At 34.1% G+C, this 18,356-nt stretch overlaps 2 protein-coding genes across 4 annotated transcripts; one reads left to right on the forward strand and one right to left on the reverse strand.

Moving 5' to 3' along the window:
* Positions 1-1,725: 1,725 nt before the first annotated feature.
* LOC131627713 (probable leucine-rich repeat receptor-like serine/threonine-protein kinase At3g14840) lies at positions 1,726-10,350 on the reverse strand. Of its 3 annotated transcripts, none has more exons than XM_058898558.1 (24): positions 9,612-10,350; positions 9,218-9,392; positions 8,745-8,816; positions 8,543-8,614; positions 8,310-8,381; positions 8,120-8,191; positions 7,920-7,991; positions 7,753-7,824; positions 7,578-7,649; positions 7,407-7,481; positions 7,240-7,311; positions 6,960-7,031; positions 6,297-6,359; positions 5,617-5,679; positions 5,499-5,534; positions 5,314-5,351; positions 4,637-5,010; positions 4,195-4,393; positions 3,967-4,104; positions 3,562-3,623; positions 3,234-3,444; positions 2,909-3,146; positions 2,602-2,752; positions 1,726-2,434 (listed from the first exon to the last, which is right to left on the reverse strand). In XM_058898558.1, the coding sequence occupies exons 1-24, from the start codon at positions 9,706-9,708 to the stop codon at positions 2,036-2,038; spliced, it is 2,967 nt and encodes a 988-aa protein (XP_058754541.1). In that variant the 5' UTR covers positions 9,709-10,350; the 3' UTR covers positions 1,726-2,035. The 3 variants fall into 3 exon arrangements, 2 of the variants coding, with proteins under 2 accessions (XP_058754541.1, XP_058754540.1); XM_058898557.1 differs by having other exon boundaries at positions 3,562-3,680; XR_009291555.1 differs by having other exon boundaries at positions 2,402-2,434; positions 2,602-2,708; positions 3,562-3,680.
* On the forward strand, positions 10,179-11,552 carry LOC131627723 (uncharacterized). The gene is made up of 2 exons (XM_058898581.1): positions 10,179-10,248; positions 10,981-11,552. The coding sequence occupies exons 1-2, from the start codon at positions 10,179-10,181 to the stop codon at positions 11,550-11,552; spliced, it is 642 nt and encodes a 213-aa protein (XP_058754564.1).
* The last annotated feature ends 6,804 nt before the right edge of the window (positions 11,553-18,356 follow it).

Raw genomic sequence — 18,356 nt, forward strand, 5'->3', positions numbered from 1 at the left:
AAAAAGTAAAGGAAATATGAAAAAAAAGTTATTGAAAATTTTGACTGTGATGATTGGTTATATAGAGTCTCAATCGTTAAATGCAAAATTTATCTCATCTATAAAATGATAAAAATTTAACATTTTTAAAAATATTGAAAAAAAATAAAACAAATTGTTGAAATTATTTCCATTTGTTTGTCATTTTAAAATTTAAATATCAACATCTTATTTATCATTTCTATAATTCTAACATATTTTTTCGTTTAAAATTGTTCTCTCTCTTTTATTCTATTCTTCTCATCGTCACAATTACAATTCATATTATATTAAATAAAATTTAAATATACTTATAATCCAATATTACTTAAAAAAATTCACCAGTCTAAAACAAAATTCATTCTAGATTCCAAATTAATTTTAATATATGATACTTTAATTGAATTAGATTAGTGAATGGTTTAATTAATAACAAATTTATTTTAATAGTATACTTAATATTAATGACCTATAATAAAATATGAGTTTGTCTAACATGTGCAATATTGCACATATCACAATATTAATTATTTATTAAAAAGTTATATACTGCATCCGTCCCAAAGTATAAGAGAAAAAAATATATTTTTCTTATCCCAAAATATAAGAGAAAAAAATATACTTTCATCTTTTTCAAGGTAAATTAAATGCAAACTGCATTTAATTTACTCTCTCTTACTTTTTCTATGATTAACAACCAATTAGAATTGTTTTTACATCTTTCCAAGATAATTGATTCAAGAAAACCACAAAAAAAATTTATTCAAATTATTATGTTTTTACTTTTCTTAATAAGTGTAATTTTTATTTTTTTTCTCTTATATTTTAGGACAGAGAAAGTAGGAAGTATTTAATATAAAATACATAATTTCCAAGACAAACTTACAATTTTAAATTTTTTAATATGTACAAATTTGCATAGAATAAAAATACCCATAAAATATTTCTTAAAAATAGTTATTACAAATATATATTTCCATATTATTCACTGAGTTGTAAAATAAGTACTATAGCGAATTCAAAATGTGTTCAAGATTATTACATAAGCTCACATATGAGCTCACCTTTCTATAAGTACGAAGATATATTTTTCAATTTTTTTAACAAAATGACTCGCTTACAAATAAATGTGATGTATGTGAATATGTGAACCACAATTTTAAATGTTGACCACTAACTACTAGTGAAATAAAACTGATACCAAAATCTCTAAAATCAAATATCTTCGTAACCCAGACATAATGATACTTTGTCAAAATAAAACACACAACTTTCATCTTCGGTCAAATAAAGAAGAAGCGTTGGATTGATGAAACCTACCTCAATGTCAAGATTAGAGATGGAAATGGAAGAGTTGGTGGGTTGTATTCCCATGGATTCCAACTTTTAATCTTAACCCTTTTTCTAGATTTTATTTGAAAACCATTTAATTATATTCAGTGGTCAATGGTCAACTTTTTCTAAATCACCTCATAAGTTAATTGGCCAGTAAATTACCAGACACATCATCTTTTTCTGAAACAAAGATTTAGATTTTGATCAATATTGCAAAAGTTTGGTCAGATCTCTTTTAAAACTATTAAAATGAAAAAGACCAAAACTTAACGTAAAGGAATGATATAATGCATTTGATATATTGTTTTCTATGGTATGATAATTCTATCCTTTAGTGGTGCTTAATCTGTGTAAACTAGATGCAAGAATAGGAGAACCAACAACTAACATGTTGCTAACTTTGCTCTTGTAATATTAAGTCAATTAATTTATAACAAATTCAAGAGATCAACAACTTTTAACCGAGTCAAATGGTTCTAATATTTGAATCTCACCATAGAGAGTAAAATCCTTTCAATAAGTGGATGATGAAGCTGTTTAACTATAAAAAACCCTATGAGCACTCTGCATTCAACAATGAGATTTATAAATAGGGACAGAGTACTCTATTTTAAATGCATCACATTTTCATCACAAGGCATATTGGCAAGAGATCAAGCAGGAATATGCAATTGATAAACTCTTAATTTCTTTTCTCCCAATAGGAAGAATCAAGGTGAACTGGATAAAGATCAACAGCTGACGAAGATGAAGCTGTCCATGGCCCATCAATTGATAAACTCTGACTTTGTGTTTGTGACTTACTTTTCTCATTTTCTTCCATCTGATAGTAATACTTCCTCATTACTTCCATCTTCTTTTCATCCATTACTTCACTTGAATCTGAAACAAATTCTGGAACCATACTCCTTCCTTCAAGGAAACTTACCACCGACGACATGGAGGGCCTAAGGTTTGAAGTTACATTCGTGCATAGGAGAGCCACATTGATTACCACCATAGCTTCCTTTTTGTTGAAATCTGAACCTAATCTTCTATCAACTAGTTCTATTAGGTCACCCCTCTCTTTCAACAAATGTGCCTGTTGAAAGGGGAAAAAAAACAAAGAATAGTTTGATTTGAAACCAAAGTCATTTACATAAGATACATTCAACTTCTGAAAATTCATCAAATTATGAAATTGGTCACGTTTTTGTTTACTATGGATAATCAAATTTACATGATCAAAGGAGAACATAAAAAAGTTACCCAATTAAGAAGATAGAATGGTTCCTCCTTGGACCGATAAAGGGTGTTGCTCCTTCCACTAACGATTTCCATGGCAACAATTCCAAAACTATAAACGTCTGCCTTGTCTGTCAAATAACCATGCATTGCATATTCAGGAGCCATATATCCACTGCATAATTAAAACATATCAATGAAATAACTTGATATGTGCACAACATGATATCAGAGCTTTAGTTAATAAACATATACAATCTGAATTAAATTTGATGATATTTTGCTGTACTTTTTAATCAACTAGGAGAATGCAAGAATTAATGTAACTTACTAGGTCCCAGCAATTCTAGTACTAATGTGAGTATTGTCCTCCTCATCAAGTCTGGCTAAACCAAAATCAGATATCTTTGGGTTAAGATCTTTATCGAGCAACACATTAGATGCTTTGATGTCCCTGTGAACAACCTTCAATCTTGATTCTTCATGGAGGTATGCCAAACCTCTAGCAATACCAACATAGATCTTCCTCCTTGTTGACCAATCCAATTTTATTTGGAGTTCTTCTGGACCTTTATTTGTGAAAGTAGTAACAGTCAGGGATAAAAAAACATGAAATATAAATAGGAACACGAAGTAGACCATATGAGAAAAAATACCAAATAAAGCACGTGCTAAACTATTGTTTTCCAAGTATTCATATATCAGCAACAACTGATCTCCCTCCACACAACAACCGCAGAGTTTAACAAGATTAGGGTGTTGCAAAGCAGAAATCATGCCAATCTCATTTAAAAACTCACGATTCCCTTGCCTTGATTTAGAAGAAAGTTGCTTTACTGCTATCAATGTCCCATTGGGTAAGCATCCCTGCAGTTCGAGGAATGCTATTATGTTAGGATTTGAAAAAGAATTTTCTGAAAAATATATGTAAAATTATTGTAACAGGGTGACACGCGAGAGAATTTGTTATATTATGCAAAATACCTTGTACACGGGACCAAATCCTCCTTCTCCAATCTTATTGGAAATATCAAAGTGATTCGTAGCTGCATTGATTTGTTTTAAGGTAAATAAACCTGTTTGAATGTCTAAACTCTCCAGCTCTGTTAATTGAAATAACAGAAAGATCAAAAAAATTTGAAGAAAGAAAATTACACATGGACACTCAGCATTGACAATCCCTTTTCCTTTTTTTTGGTAAGCCTGCAACTTTCTTTTAATAAAATAAAACTAGTCTTAGGTTCCATAACATGATGTACTAAGAAAAGTATGTCCTTATACTTATTCGGTAACACAACATGGGCAAGTTTATTTTGTATCACTTGAAAAATCTTGGGTTAGCAAATTTTTTGATGATAACGGCAACAGAAGAAATTCATATATAATCACCTCTCGCTAATGAGTTTTTCTTTTCAAAACATCCTTTCCACCAAAGTATACCGAATACTAGAATGATAATAATTGTTGCAGCAATCACAATTCCAGCCACAGCTCCTGCAGATATGCTTCCAGTTCCAGGTGGAGAGTCTGTTTGTTTATTTTACAACACATTTTAACTATTAGATTATAACATGGAGATCATAACATAAGATTAGGAAGGTACATAGTATAACCCACCAGATTCCACTGAGATAGCTGATATAAGAGGACCATATACTGATTTATTTGGGACAGCCTGTGTCCCTTTTCCAGCCCAATATAAACGGATCTCCAAAGTATTACTAGAAACAACAACATCTTTGAACTGTTTTATGATTTTCTTACCAACTCCTCCTGCTTCTTGTGCAATATTGAAGTCCTTTTGCACCTGCTTTCCCTGCAACATTACAATCCCACCCTTACTGCTTCATGATGATTACAGCCTACAAGTACTTTAATTGTCATTCTGTTTTAGAAATCTTGTAGAACTTTATCAGTGAAGTGTTAATCAGAAAAAGATTCAGTTGTTAGTGAGATATTCTGCGTATTTGATAATTGGAAAAATAGTTAAACACCCTATAGGAATCTAGTGAATAGTGATTACTTGACTATGGGACTAGAAATTTTTTAGACCATGTACCTGAAGATAGATATCAAATACACGCCTTCCAAGACTACCATAAGTTTGATCATCTGTGAACATTATTTCAGCAAAATGCAGATTTACTGTGTAGCTTCCACTTGCCAGGCAAAACCCATAATAAGTTAAAGAAATAGGTGAAATACGCGCATTCATGTACAACTCAGCATCTTCCATAGTAAGTTTAGAGATATTTTGTGGGGTAAAAGTTCTTCCAAGTATATCATGTTCAATGAATAGACCAGTGCTGCTAAATGCCCAATTTTCTGTGGCATGGGATCTAGCTGGTCCAGATGAGTCTGAATCACCATCATAAGTTGTTCGGTTGACTATTGCTTGATATCCACCACAATTTATATAAAGGGAGTATGAGGCTGGATTGAGCAGAGCATGCGAGCAACATTCAAATGTTAAAGAAATTAAGAAAACCAAATAAAGAAAAGCATGTTCCTTGAAATTTTATTTTATACATTCACTCTCTTTTTAGTTATCATGTTTTTTTCCTACTGCAAACAAAGATTAAAGGAGGGAATCATGATTTATTGTTGTTGATTTTGTTTATACACACAACTTGATTGTAGTGTCCAAAGTAAAAAATAATCATGATTTATTAAAAAAATGTAAAAGAATAGTAAGATCATAGTTGTCTAAAGGAAAGTCATCAGGAAGAAACTCACGTTTAGGACATTTAAGGCTCAAACACGAAACTGTTCCCCTGAGATAATGATGAAAGAAATAGAATAAGTTAGCATGATTAGTAAAAGAAGATTAATCACATCATAAGAGGGTAATGGAAAGGATATATTTATGTGCGTGTGTGTGTGCTTTAGTATTTATAATACTCAAATAATACCCAACTTACATATCATTATGTGCCCTTGAGGTAGAAAACAAGTTCCTGAGATATGTATTAGAGAAGATGGTGTCTTAGGAAGGTTCAAAGTTTGCAAACAAATGAACACAAATGCAAGGATTCTTACACATTGTCATCTCGACATATCTGACTCTCCTGGCTGATGCTGAAGTTATTGTATGAAAGATCTCTATATACAAGTCATAAAATTTTATTGAGAATATGATAATAATACAATACAACAACCAGAGAATTCATGAAACATTTGGTGACCTTCAATAGAAATATCTTTTAGGTAGTAAGCAATTGCACATTCATATTATCTTTTAGGTAGTAAACAATTGCACAATCATACTCGGAGCATAAAATTTCAAAACGATTTCCTAGTAACCTAGTTATGATCCATTTGTTGGTTCTATTGTCTTGGTCCAATGGTATCACAACTTATCTTAAATATGTTGCGTTGGGCTTCCCGCATCGTCCACAATTTAGTCTCATTGAGACCTGAACATGAAGGGGCATGTTGGAAATTCCGCCAACAATAACGGATTAAACTGTAGTTAGTACTTCTGAAAAAAGCTTTAATGCTTTAGATATTATTTGCATATCATATCATTATTTAGAAGCTCTAATTTAGTGATAAATAAATAATCGTTGCAGAATAGTTGGTGCGTGGTGGTCATGCATTTAATGCAAACCAAATAAGAACTTCATGTCTAAATCAACAATTCTTTAATCGAAAAAAAGGGGAAAGGCAGGGAAGCAAACAAAAAAAAAAAAACAGGGACAATTAAAAAGATAACTCACACGTAGGTATTCTTTCTCCAAGTAGGAGGTACTGGTCCAGTGAGAAGGTTTCCAGTAAGAAATCTATCATAAGATATCAATTTAAAAAGGTTAGTCTTTATTGAGCTAGACCGAGCATTAAGGGATATAAGCTAGTTATATTGAATTGATTTAGTTTACTGTCTTGAGGGACTGTTCTATACAGAAAAGTGTTTTAATTCTTAGACACTGACTCTCATCATTACACTTCATATAATACGGTCATCTTCTTTCTCATGGATTTTTTACTTTTCAAATAAAATGAGTGTAATCTTTTGATACTAAAAAAGTTGCAATAGAATGGTGCAAATACATTAGCTTGAACTTTTGAAACGAAATCCAGAGACAGATGTTTGTGTGGCACTTAACCTATTGCAACCATATTAATTAAATTCCAACATGACATTAATTAAATTCTTTTACAGTTAACAATGGAAACTTGGTGTGCACTATTTGAGCTCCATAAGGTTGACATTTATTCATGTATTTAGGTTGAGTTCAATCCTCATGAATCTAAGTAGATTATTCAGCTATCCTACTTCAGACTAAAAGTTGAAACTAGAGTTGTAGGTTTAAAGCCAACAGATATGACTATAAATATATCCTAAAAAGAGTTGCGGTAAGAAACTACAATGAATTTCTTACATGTAATTCGAACTGTTCATGGCAGCATAGGATCTCGGAATTGTTCCACTTAATTTGTTAAAACTGAGGTCCCTGAAAGAGATATCATATTGAGAATGAGTTGAAGTGCAAACAACATACTCTCTAACACACACTTGCTTTTATTGGTTGAAATATATATGGGTTCCTCCAAATTATATGGATCCAATATAAGTTTGATAGGACCCATGTGAATTTTAAACCAATAAAAGAAAAGAAAGTGTCTTAGAAAGCAAATAAAATGCAGTAAGAAAGCAATTACAATATTTTTAATGATGCAATAGTCCCAAGATAATCATATAATTTTCCATTGATGTTGCAGTTCCTCAGAATCCTGTGACAACAAAATAGACAATATACTATGAGTGTCTCTCTTAATGCTTTATTTCTTTTCTATTTCTGAGAGAGGCTGAGGAGGAATCAACTCACAAAGTTTTTAACGAAGTCATTTTATTAAGTTCTGGCAAAGGTGCATACTCAAATCCATTCAAATCACTAATTCTCCTGAATATCACATTTGAATCACAGTTAAATAAACATATTAAAATGAAAGTTAAATTCCAACCCTTGCTTTACCGATATATAAAATATCTTACATACAAGTCAGTTAAGTTTCTTAAAAGAGAAATTCCAGAAGGAATCGGCCCACTTAATCCACTTCCTTGAATCACTCTGTCAAGCGTAAAGTAACCATCAATAATTATTTTAAAAAGCCAAGCAAAACAAAAACCAATTAATTTGAGCAAAAATTAAAATAAAAAAGAAGAGTGAATACAGTGTATTGATATTTATCCAGTTCTGAATATAATCAGGTATCTTTCCAGAGAATTGGTTGTCCTCAATTCGGCTGCATTGAGATAGAGCGTGAAAATTTGAAGCATCATAAGAACTACTTTATAATTTATTCATAAGTAAACAGCACCATAAAAATTTGAAGCTTACAAATCTCGCAATGTAGTGAGCTTGGTCAATGTCCCAGGTAGTTCTCCAATAAAATTGTTAGAGGAAATTCGCCTATATATCATTATACAACAAACAGTAAATTATGATTCTAAGCCATGGAAATCAAAGTGGATTTTAAACATTGAACTTTGATATTTTAGGAGAACATAAAAAAAAGGGGGAAAAAATAAAGTGCTTACAGTGTTAGAATTTGGGTTAGACTCCCAAGCTCAGGAGGAAGATTTCCAGACAACTGATTATTCCATAACTCCCTGTCCATTTCAAGTTAAAGTTAATTTCTACTGAAACTCTTTGAATTAAACACATACATGTTTTTGTACTTATAAATGGATTTTTTTTTCCCGAAAAGGTAGGTAATGAGAAACTCACAAAATTTGGAGAGTAGATATGTTTGCAATCTCAGCTGGTATTGAACCCGATAGACGATTTTCGGGGAGAGCACTATGATGATCATTAAGAAACATGTAATCGTTAACTTATTGTGTTGCGAAGTATTATAAAAAAGATGTAAAGTAAGGCCCATATGTCAAGATCGACAACGTATAATATATCGAACAATGAATGTTTAAAAATCAGAGCAGAAAAAAAGAGACAAATCATACATTTTTCTAATATTCATCATGGAGCCCCATTCCTTTGGAATTGTGCCATTCAAGTAATTGCGAGAGAGGTCACTGTAATAGAGGGAGAGAGATATAGTTTGTCGAGCAAAATAATATATAGAGATACATGTGATTGAAGATATAAAACAAGTTCAGTAATATCGTAAATTTGGATGTCAGGAAAAGTTTGAGAATTACATACATAGTTTGAAGGTAATGCAACCCGGTCAGTTCTGGTGGGAGAGTGCCAAGCAGATTTTGCCCTTTCAAAGTTCTGTATATGAACAGTTTACTATGAAAAAGTTAAACATAAACAATAAGCAAAATAAAGTAATTAATTCTAAATTTCTAATAGATTTCTTAGCCAATAGATTTAAAACTGATATTACTATTTTTCAAACATAATTTTGGTAAAAATACAAGTCTTTGAGAATATTGATTTTACATTCAAATTTCAGTTTGACCATAAGGGGTAGCAATTTTATAGATGCATAACTATAAGTATACCAGTTAAGTTTACTACACGATAACTCATGTATACACAGATATACAACATGAACTCCTACATGTGTATAAATGTAAATACTTGAGTACTAAAAATGGAAGGAAAAAAAGAATTCAAATTAATTAGAAGTGGGGATAGAAAAGGGTCACTTAGACGGAAAATAGACTTACATTGAAACAACATGGCAGAAGTCGTCACCAGCAACAGAGCAGTCACAGGTGACATTATTTTCTACGACTTTGGATATGGGAGGTGTGGCCCAGTTAGGTTTGTTGCTGCATGGATCTATGTCGAAGTTCCAATCCTTCTTACCAAGTGATTTACCTATATCTTCAAGAGCTTTCTCTAAATATACAATTCAGAAGCAATCAGCTAAGTACTCAAACTTTTCAAGACTACAAACACATGCCATCAAATATATCTACAAAATTTCTATACAAGCAGAAAAATACATGTTACTCAAACTAACATGAATCCTTAGATAGAAAAAACTAAAAAACAAAGATCAGATTAAAGAAACTTCTTTATGATTAACGAAAGCTACGGTAGAAATACATATCATACTTTCGTCGGGGTGAATAGTATCAGCTCCAAAAGCTGTTAGAGATATGAACCATATGGCAATGAGTGAAAGGAAGAGAAACTGAGAAGTAGTGTTCATCTTAATATTAACAAGCAAAAGAGAAGTTAAGATAATATCAATAATTTAGAGCTAAAGAGTCAGAACATATATAGCATGATGTATTTGGAATTTAAGAGGCAAGGAAAGTTCTTTCTTTCTTCTTCTGAAAAAAGACAAGGAAAGTTCTTAATGCATATATAAATGGTTATAGGAGTAAATCATCATTTTGGGGTCAAATTATTCCTCAACATTATTAATGTGCTAAAATACAAACAACTTTAATCGTATCAACCCGTTTAGAACGGTAAATCTAATCATAGATTGGCAAAATGTATGTATGTGCAAGTCAACATTTAGACTATTCTGCACGTATTATACAAGTATGCCCCAGTCAAGAATTTTCACAAACAGTTGAGCTTCATAAGCAATTGATTTTCAAACATAGAATTTCTGAATTAATGTGAGGTTGTAATTTGTAAGTGTCAAAATTAAGCCTCATTATTTAAGAAATGGTAGTAAAAGCACTTAGTTTTTTCTCTGCTGCGATGACTCCACCACCAAGCTCCGTCGCTCACCACCGTATGCTTCTCGCGCGCGGGCGCGCTACTTCAGTCAAGTCAAGACATGAGCTTTGAACGTACTTTACCTCGTCTTTCTTTTTTAGGATTACAAATATCACTACTATCGTTTCTTTCATTTCATCTTTTGAATAATAGTATTGTATTTTTTAAAGAAAATTTCTAAACCAACCTCGTGGATCTCTTCCACACCACAGAAATTTTAATTTTTGTCTCAGCTTCCGTAGATGAATCTCCAGAAGTACCATATATTTTAAAAAATTTGTCTCCTTCCGCGGATGCATCTACGAAATTGTAATATACTAGTATATATTGGAGAGAATACACATAAAATCAGTTCAGGAATTATTCCGTAGATGCATCTACGAAATGCTCTTAGCGTCACATTCTTCCGTAGATGCATCTACATAAGTGTCTGATATAGTTTGAACCAGCATGATCACCTTATAAAAACCCTACTTCATCAACACCTTATATCACTCCAAGACTCAAACTTTTTGGTGCAACAAATCAAAGGGAGCTAGAAGAGTCTGAATTTCAGGTAAATAATCACTTTCAACCACTACATTTTTCACATTATCAATCATTTTCTGTGCAGAAATGTAACGTAACTTCTGTAGATGGATCTACGGAACGTGTTGAGGAAGAACACTTCCGTAGATGGATCTACGGAATAGTCCCTACAAGTTTTTTTCCAGCATTTTGTAATTCTGTGTAATTTTTGGCAAAATAGGTAGGGTGCACCCAGATAATATTTTAAATAAATTAGCTTCTTTAGTCGATGTTAGTGCGAGTATCGATGAGGTGGTCGCAAATGTGGTAGATGTCGGAGGTGACTTTATTAGCAAGCATGACTTTGATGATCGTGAAAGCATGCTAACATGGATTCGTCGGAAAGCAGTTAACCTTGGATTTGGTGTGGTAATCGGAAGATCAGATAATGGTACCGCAAGAAGAAACCCGTTTGTTACAATGTTGTGCGAAAGAAGCGGGAAATACAATCCTCCTCTAAAGAAGTTTAAAAAAGATGACATGAGTACTAGAAAATGCGAGTGTCCATTTAAAATCCGTTGTTATATGTTGGCTAGCAAGAAGTGGAGAAGCTCTATTATTTATGGTTTGCATAACCATGAATTGTGCGCAAAATTACAAGGCCATCCTATAGCATGTCGGCTCAATCCGGTTGAGAATGCCTCTATTAAAGATATGTCTTTGAATTTTGTTCAACCGAAAAATATACTTGCCACATTGAAAAGGAAGGAACCCGACAACATATCAAACATAAGGCAAGTGTATATTCAATAGTACCGCAATAATAAGGTGAGTATGGGTGATAGGAACGAGATGCAACTATTGTGGAAAATGTTGGATGATAACAAACATGTGTCGCGGTACATAAATTGCGATGATGAGGTTACGGTCCGAGATATTTTTTAAACTCATCCTGATTCGATAAAGTTGTTCAACACTTTCTCGATGGTGCTCCTTCTTGATTCTACCTACAAGACCAACAAGTTTCGACTTCCATTATTTGAGATGGTCGGTGTAACATCTACCGAGAAAACTTTTGTCGTTGGGTTTGGTTTTTTGGAGTGTGAAAAAGAAGATAATTTTAGGTGGGCATTGGAGGTGTGTCGGTCACTTTTGAAGAAACAAGTCGAGATGCCTAAGGTGATTGTTACGGACCGCGACCCCGCTTTGATGAATGCGGTTGCAACGGTATTTCCTTCTTCTGATGCATTATTTTGTCAATATCACATATCATGTAATGTGAGAAGTAAGGTTAAAGTTACCGTGGGAACGAAACAAGTAGCGACCGAAGGTGGGAAAGCAGTGAAGCCCGGAGTGATTGTTGACCAAATAATGGATGCATGGGCTCGTATTACAAATTCTTCGACAAAAGAATTGTACGCTGATACCGTATTACAATTTCGGAAAATATGTGAAAAATATCCCGATTTATTGAAATACGTTGAAAGCACCATTCTTGACAAGGTGAAGGAGAAGTTTGTTTGTGCGTGGATGGATAAGGTTCGACACATTGGAAATACAACCAACAATAGAGTTGAGTCGGCTCATGCTACTTTTAAAAATTGGTTGTGCGATAGTAAGGGTGATTTGTGTAAAGCATGAGACACGATACATCACATGATTTCGAACCAACACAACAAAATACAAACCTCGTTCGATCAGAGCATTACGGTTTTTGAGCATCGGTTTAAGGACAACATCCTTTACTCTCAATTGATCGGTAATGTGTCTCAGTCCGGATTGAATTATATCTTTCACGAGGCGAAACAAGGTGAAACTTTTGGTGGCGATACCGCAAAGTGTGGTTGCACTATCACTAGCACGTATGGTCACCTGTGTGCTTGTGTTCTTTCCAAAAATGTGAGATTACGTGAACCAATAAGAATGGATGAAGTCATTCCTCATTGAAAGAGACTTAGTTTTGAAAGGTTGAACAACACCGAGAATGAATCAAATGCCAAAAAGTTAAGATTAGAACCTCCAATAGATTTAGCCGGCAATATCTCTTTTGATATATTTATGTAGTTTCAAAGTGTAATATATACACTCTATAACATTGCAATATAATCCTTTTTTGTCAAGTCTTACATTATGTGTTTATGCATTTTTCCTTTTTCGCACTACTGCTAGCTACTGCATTGCTTCTGTTGGAAAAAACAAACAGCGAAACTTCCGTAGATGCATCTATGGAAGGTGTCAATTTGAAAAATTATGGGTGTTTATCGTAGATGCATCTACGGAAAGGGAAATTTTAAAACCCTTCTGTGGATATATCTACGGAACATTCTGTGACAGAGATTGTGTGGTCCATAGTCTCCAAAGGCTTCTATAAATTTTGGGTTTCTAGGTTTACATTACACACAAACACAAACACAAACACAAACCCTAAACACAAACACAAAAATGTCTCGCATTAGGCCGGATGGATGTCACCGAACATCAATGAAGCGTCCAGATCCTAAGCCGGAATACCGCATAAGGGAAGGGCGTGTCATTTTCTCTCCCGTCAAACCCCCCGTGCCAGTGAAGTTTTGGAATATCTATTCTTTCGACCAACTCAAGAGGACTATCATGTCTTTTTTTGGAGGGGAAGTACGAACCCGGAGAAGAAATCAAAAGGATCTAGAGGCTTAGAACAAGTACCTCGTCTGTGACGGAAAAACGGAACGTTGGTGGGTTGATGACATTGTTTTAACCGTTGTAATTTCTTAGATCTATTAGCCTTCTTAATTTTCTGATTGAAATTTCGTTGTAATATATATTAATCAATGAATCAATGCATGGACCTTTTATGGTTCAAAATGCTTCTGTTGTTGTCTGCTTCCGTAGATGGATCCACGGAATGCTTCTATAGGTGCATCTACAGAATAAAATAAACCTAAACAAAAAAGGGGTGGTTCCGGAGATCCATCTACGAAAGCACGAGGATAAATTTGTCAATTCGGTGGTGCGCCTAAATGCTATGGGGTGGGGTGAGAAATTTTCTTTTTTTATACTGATAAGCTTAATGTTTTACTTTTATTAAAATAACTTATCTTTTTCATTCATTACTAAATGTTAAATTAAATTATACTCCATGTGGTACTATAAATTATACTTCATCAGTTTTTATTTATAAGAAATTTTTTATTTTTTTAATTCATTGAAAAGACAATGTACATAAACCATATATTGTCTTGATACATTAACTATTTAATGTATTTAATAAAAAAATTCTTAGAAATAGGACCAGAGGGAGTAGTCGTTATTACATATATTAGTAAATGTTTTTTATTTATTTAATAATATTTTTTAATCGATTGAACTTAAATTAATTCAAAAAATCATATATACAAGGTGATCACCAAACACCCCATCACGAGCCTACACGCGTTGTCGCTACCTCTGGCCATGGAATTCATTATGTGTGTCTATGCATTAGGAATCTTAGAATGCATCCAAAACATGTTTGAAAAAGATATAATGCATAAAAATATATTACATAGCATCAAAAATCAATTCCATGTTTGAAAAATTAATTTTTGCTCAAAAAGCAAGTGTACAAGTCGACCCATACAATGTACATGTCGACACATGTAATGTTGTATTAAAGCCTGTTGCTTCTATTTGCATGAGTCAACACATGCAGCATTTCAAGTTGACACATACTGAAGAAGTTACGTCTATGTGTCGACACATACGATTTTCAGGTCGACACATGTGCTGCAGTTTTAAAGCCAGTAGCTTCTGTTTGAGTGTGTCGACACATAACCTATTACAGGTCGACTCATAATATTACATAGGTCGACATGTGACTTACATGTGTCGACACATGCTATAGTTTTTCAAAAAAAATTACATTCTTTTTCACATTTTAAATTTCCCTTTTGCCTCAAACTTGCACCACTAGAAATACATCTTACATGCATCATTTTCAACTTGATGAAACTATAAACACTCAACCTCTATACATAATAATTTATTGTTTGGGTGCTATCTAGACTTGGTTGATAATGTTCAATTTAGGTTGGTTGTAACCTCATATTGGATTGACAATCATAAGGGGTTTCATCGGAAAAATTGTGAGGGTTTTTACTCCAAGGTCAAAATGTGGATTTGAAGGTTTTCGACAAGATTTACGCAATTGAATTCGAGTGAAGAGCTTTGAAGAACAAGTGGTTTTTGCAAAGGAGTAGCGTGAAACAATGACTCAATTAGTAATCGAATCAATTGGTAATCTTGGGCGACAACAACTCGCAATTTGGATTCGACTGAGTGAAAGCTGTGAAGAACGGTGGTTTCTTGCAAAGGAGTAGCGCGAGACGGTGAATCAATTGGTGTTTGTTGGGTGACTTGATCAAACTCATATCAAGGGATGAGAAATACAAGGATTAACATCAAACATAGAGTTTGTAGGGTTAGATTGCTTGACATCTCTTGTAAACAATTTTTTGCACAGTAAGATTGATATCTTAAATCCAAATTGGAATTAGGGGCAGACGTAGCCGTAGAGAGGACAATCTGTGAACTGCCTAAACAACTCCTTGTGTCCTCTCTCCCTCTTGCAATAATTTTAATAATAAGAGGATTTGAGTATCAACAAACTTGAAAGAAATTTCTGAATAATCAATCGCACACCAAGTGTTCAATAATTTGACACTTATTGTTTTGTGATTAATTGTCTGGAAATTGAATGGGTTGTGACTACTTGAACTGTTAATTTGAAAATTCAATTGTTAAAGTTGATTGCCTCATTGTCATACCATACACGGTTGCGCGTATCAGAGTTCCAATAACTTGTTTGGTTTAGACGACTTTCAATTTAGATGTGAATCTTCCACTAGCCAGAGTTTAAACTCATTTTAAAAACCTTAAAACTTATAATTTTGAATTAGGGGGTCTATTCACTCCCTCTAGATAAGGTCTCGTCGAATAACAGAAAGAACAAAAGAGATGAGAGATTAGAGAAGAAGGGATGCGATAAAAATGAAATTGGAAGAGAGAACAGTAGCATAAAAATAAGAAGCCAAAAGAGATTTGAGAAGGATGAAATTGAAACCCTTAGTGTCAGGAAGAGAAAATCGTTCGTAGTCGTAAGGATAAGACATAATTTTTGGAACTAGACTCTCAAACCTTTGAGTAATTCCTTATTGTTAAGGATGACAATGAAGAAAAATAAGAATAAAAGTAGGATTAGGGTTTGCGGAAACTAATAGAGAAAAAGAAAGTATTTTCTGCAGAGTTTCTCTCTGCCCACAAACTGTGGAAATTCTGTTATTCACTTGCAACTGCAACTTCTGTGAATACACGTTAATGACTTGATTACAAATAATGAGGGTTACTCCCTATTTATAGATTTAGGTTAGCTTTCTCCCTAAGCCAAAGCCCAAAACTATAAAAGCTCAAAATACCTATTTTTGGAACTAAATCAAATCTAATCTATTTTAAATCTAAATCAAATCTATCTAGATTTAAAACAAACTTATGTGTAACAAACTGTTACACACTTCGACACACCTTGTGTTCGAGTAACAACCTACTTCGACACAAGGAATTACAAATTAACACACCACCTAATTCATTGTATCTAAGCTATCTACATTCATCATAGCTCTTAGTCTTCAGAATATTTCAACCAGCACTCCCTTCGTCATGATATCTGCAATTTGATTCTCAGTTCTGCAGTGTTCCAAATTCATCTTCCCTTTAGCTACCTGCTCTCGAAGATAGTGGAACCTCATTTCAATGTGCTTGCTTCGACCATGTGCTATCGTGTTCTTCGCCAGATTGATAGCTGACATGCTGTCGATCTTCATGGTAATTGCTCCATGATCTTTCCCTGTTATCTCTTAGACCAAGTTCACCATCCACGTTGCTTGACATACACAAAGAGAAGCAGCTATGTACTCTGCTTCGCATGATGATAATGCCACTACTGGTTCCTTTGTTGAACTCCAAGCAACTGGTGTACCACCTAGCATAAATACATAACCAGCTGTGGATTTTCGATCCTCAGCATCACTACACCAACTCGAGTCGGTGTAATCCACTAATTTGCATTCTTTTCCCTCATTAGCTGCAGGAAACAGAATGCCATAGTCGAGAGTTCCTTTCAGATACCTCAGTATCCTCTTCCCCGCTACTAGGTGTGATACCTTTGGCTTCTGCATGAATCTACTTATCATATCTACACTGTATGCTAAGTCATACCTTGTGTGACAAAGGTATCTCAATGACCCAATAAGTCTTCTATATTGGGTTGGGTCGACATCCTCTTCATCTAGGTTATTCGACAGTTGCAATCTTGTTTCAGTAGGTGTCGAAGTCGAATTGCATTCTTTCATCTCAAATCTCTTGAGAATTTCATTTGCATATCTTCTTTGATGCATCATCAAGCCTCTACTACTCTTGTAGAATTTGATGCCAAGGAAGTATGAAATTTCTCCCAAATCCGACATTTCAAATTCCTTGCTAAGATCACCTTTGAAGCCTTCGATCTCTTTCTTGCAGCTACCTGTTATTAACAAGTCATCGAAATAGAGACATAGTATAAGCAATTCACTCTTGCTTCTTCTTACATATACTCCATGTTCAGTTGTGCACTTCACAAATTCTTTCTCCCTTAGGAAACTGTCGATCTTCTTATTCCAAGCTCTTGGAGCTTGCTTCAGTCCATACAGAGCTTTATGCAGTCTGTAAACTTTTCTCTCTTCGCCATGTTTCACAAACCCAACTGGTTGTGCAACATAGACTTCTTCGTCCAAGGGTCCATTCAGGGATGCACATTTAACGTCCATCTGAAACATGTGCCAATTGTTCATGTTCGCCATACCAACAACTAAGAATGCACATTTAACGTCCATCTGACACATGTGCCAATTGTTCATGTTCGCCAGACCAACAACCAACCTGATCGTTTCGATCCTGGAAACAGGTGCAAAGACCTCATCAAAGTCAATTCCTTCCTTCTGAAGAAATCGTTTTGCCACAAGCCTTGCCTTGTGTTGAGTCACTTCACCTTTGGGATTACACTTCACCTTGTATACCCACTTCACATCAATTGCCTTCTTGCCTTGAGGCAATTCGACAAGTGACCAAGTATTGTTGTCTTCGATGGACTTCAATTCTTCATTCATAGCTTTCACCCATTTCGAATCCTTCAATGCCTTAATTGCATTGACAGGTTCGACATCTGCGTAGAAAGCGTAATGTACCAGCTCACCTTCATCATTGACTACATCATCTGATGTAATCATACATTCTTGCAACCTTGCAGGCATGTGTCTTGTTCTCTGAGGTCTGTCTGGGTCGGCATCACCTCTGACTTCTTCTTGTCGAACTTCTTCTCTTTTGACTTTAGTAGCTGGTTCGTCATAAAAAATTCTCACTGAATCCTTCTTGACATTTTCAGTCCAATCCCATTCTTTAAGCTCATCTATGATCACGTCCCTGCTAATCACTACTTGCTTGTTCACTGGGTCAAACAACTTGTATCCTTCAGTCAAATGATATCCTATAAGAATCATTTGACTCGACTTGTCATCAAGTTTTCTTCTTAACTGATCTGGCACATGTCTATGTGCTATAGATCCAAATACC

This window comes from Vicia villosa, unplaced genomic scaffold (assembly GCF_029867415.1).
Source record: "Vicia villosa cultivar HV-30 ecotype Madison, WI unplaced genomic scaffold, Vvil1.0 ctg.000397F_1_1, whole genome shotgun sequence".
NCBI classification, from domain to species: domain Eukaryota; kingdom Viridiplantae; phylum Streptophyta; class Magnoliopsida; order Fabales; family Fabaceae; genus Vicia; species Vicia villosa.

Excerpts from the sequence above, each read along its gene's own strand:
- LOC131627713 (XM_058898557.1), bottom strand. The coding sequence starts at position 9,708 with ATGAACACTACTTCTCAGTTTCTCTTCCTTTCACTCATTGCCATATGG. Across the intron at positions 7,032-7,239 it reads ATTGCATCATTAAAAATATT|GGACCTCAGTTTTAACAAAT; the intron begins GTAATTGCTTTC and ends TATCTCTTTCAG. Across the intron at positions 4,394-4,636 it reads TATTTGATATCTATCTTCAG|GGAAAGCAGGTGCAAAAGGA; the intron begins GTACATGGTCTA and ends GTAATGTTGCAG.
- LOC131627723 (XM_058898581.1), top strand. The coding sequence starts at position 10,179 with ATGGTAGTAAAAGCACTTAGTTTTTTCTCTGCTGCGATGACTCCACCA. Across the intron at positions 10,249-10,980 it reads AAGCTCCGTCGCTCACCACC|GTAGGGTGCACCCAGATAAT; the intron begins GTATGCTTCTCG and ends TTGGCAAAATAG.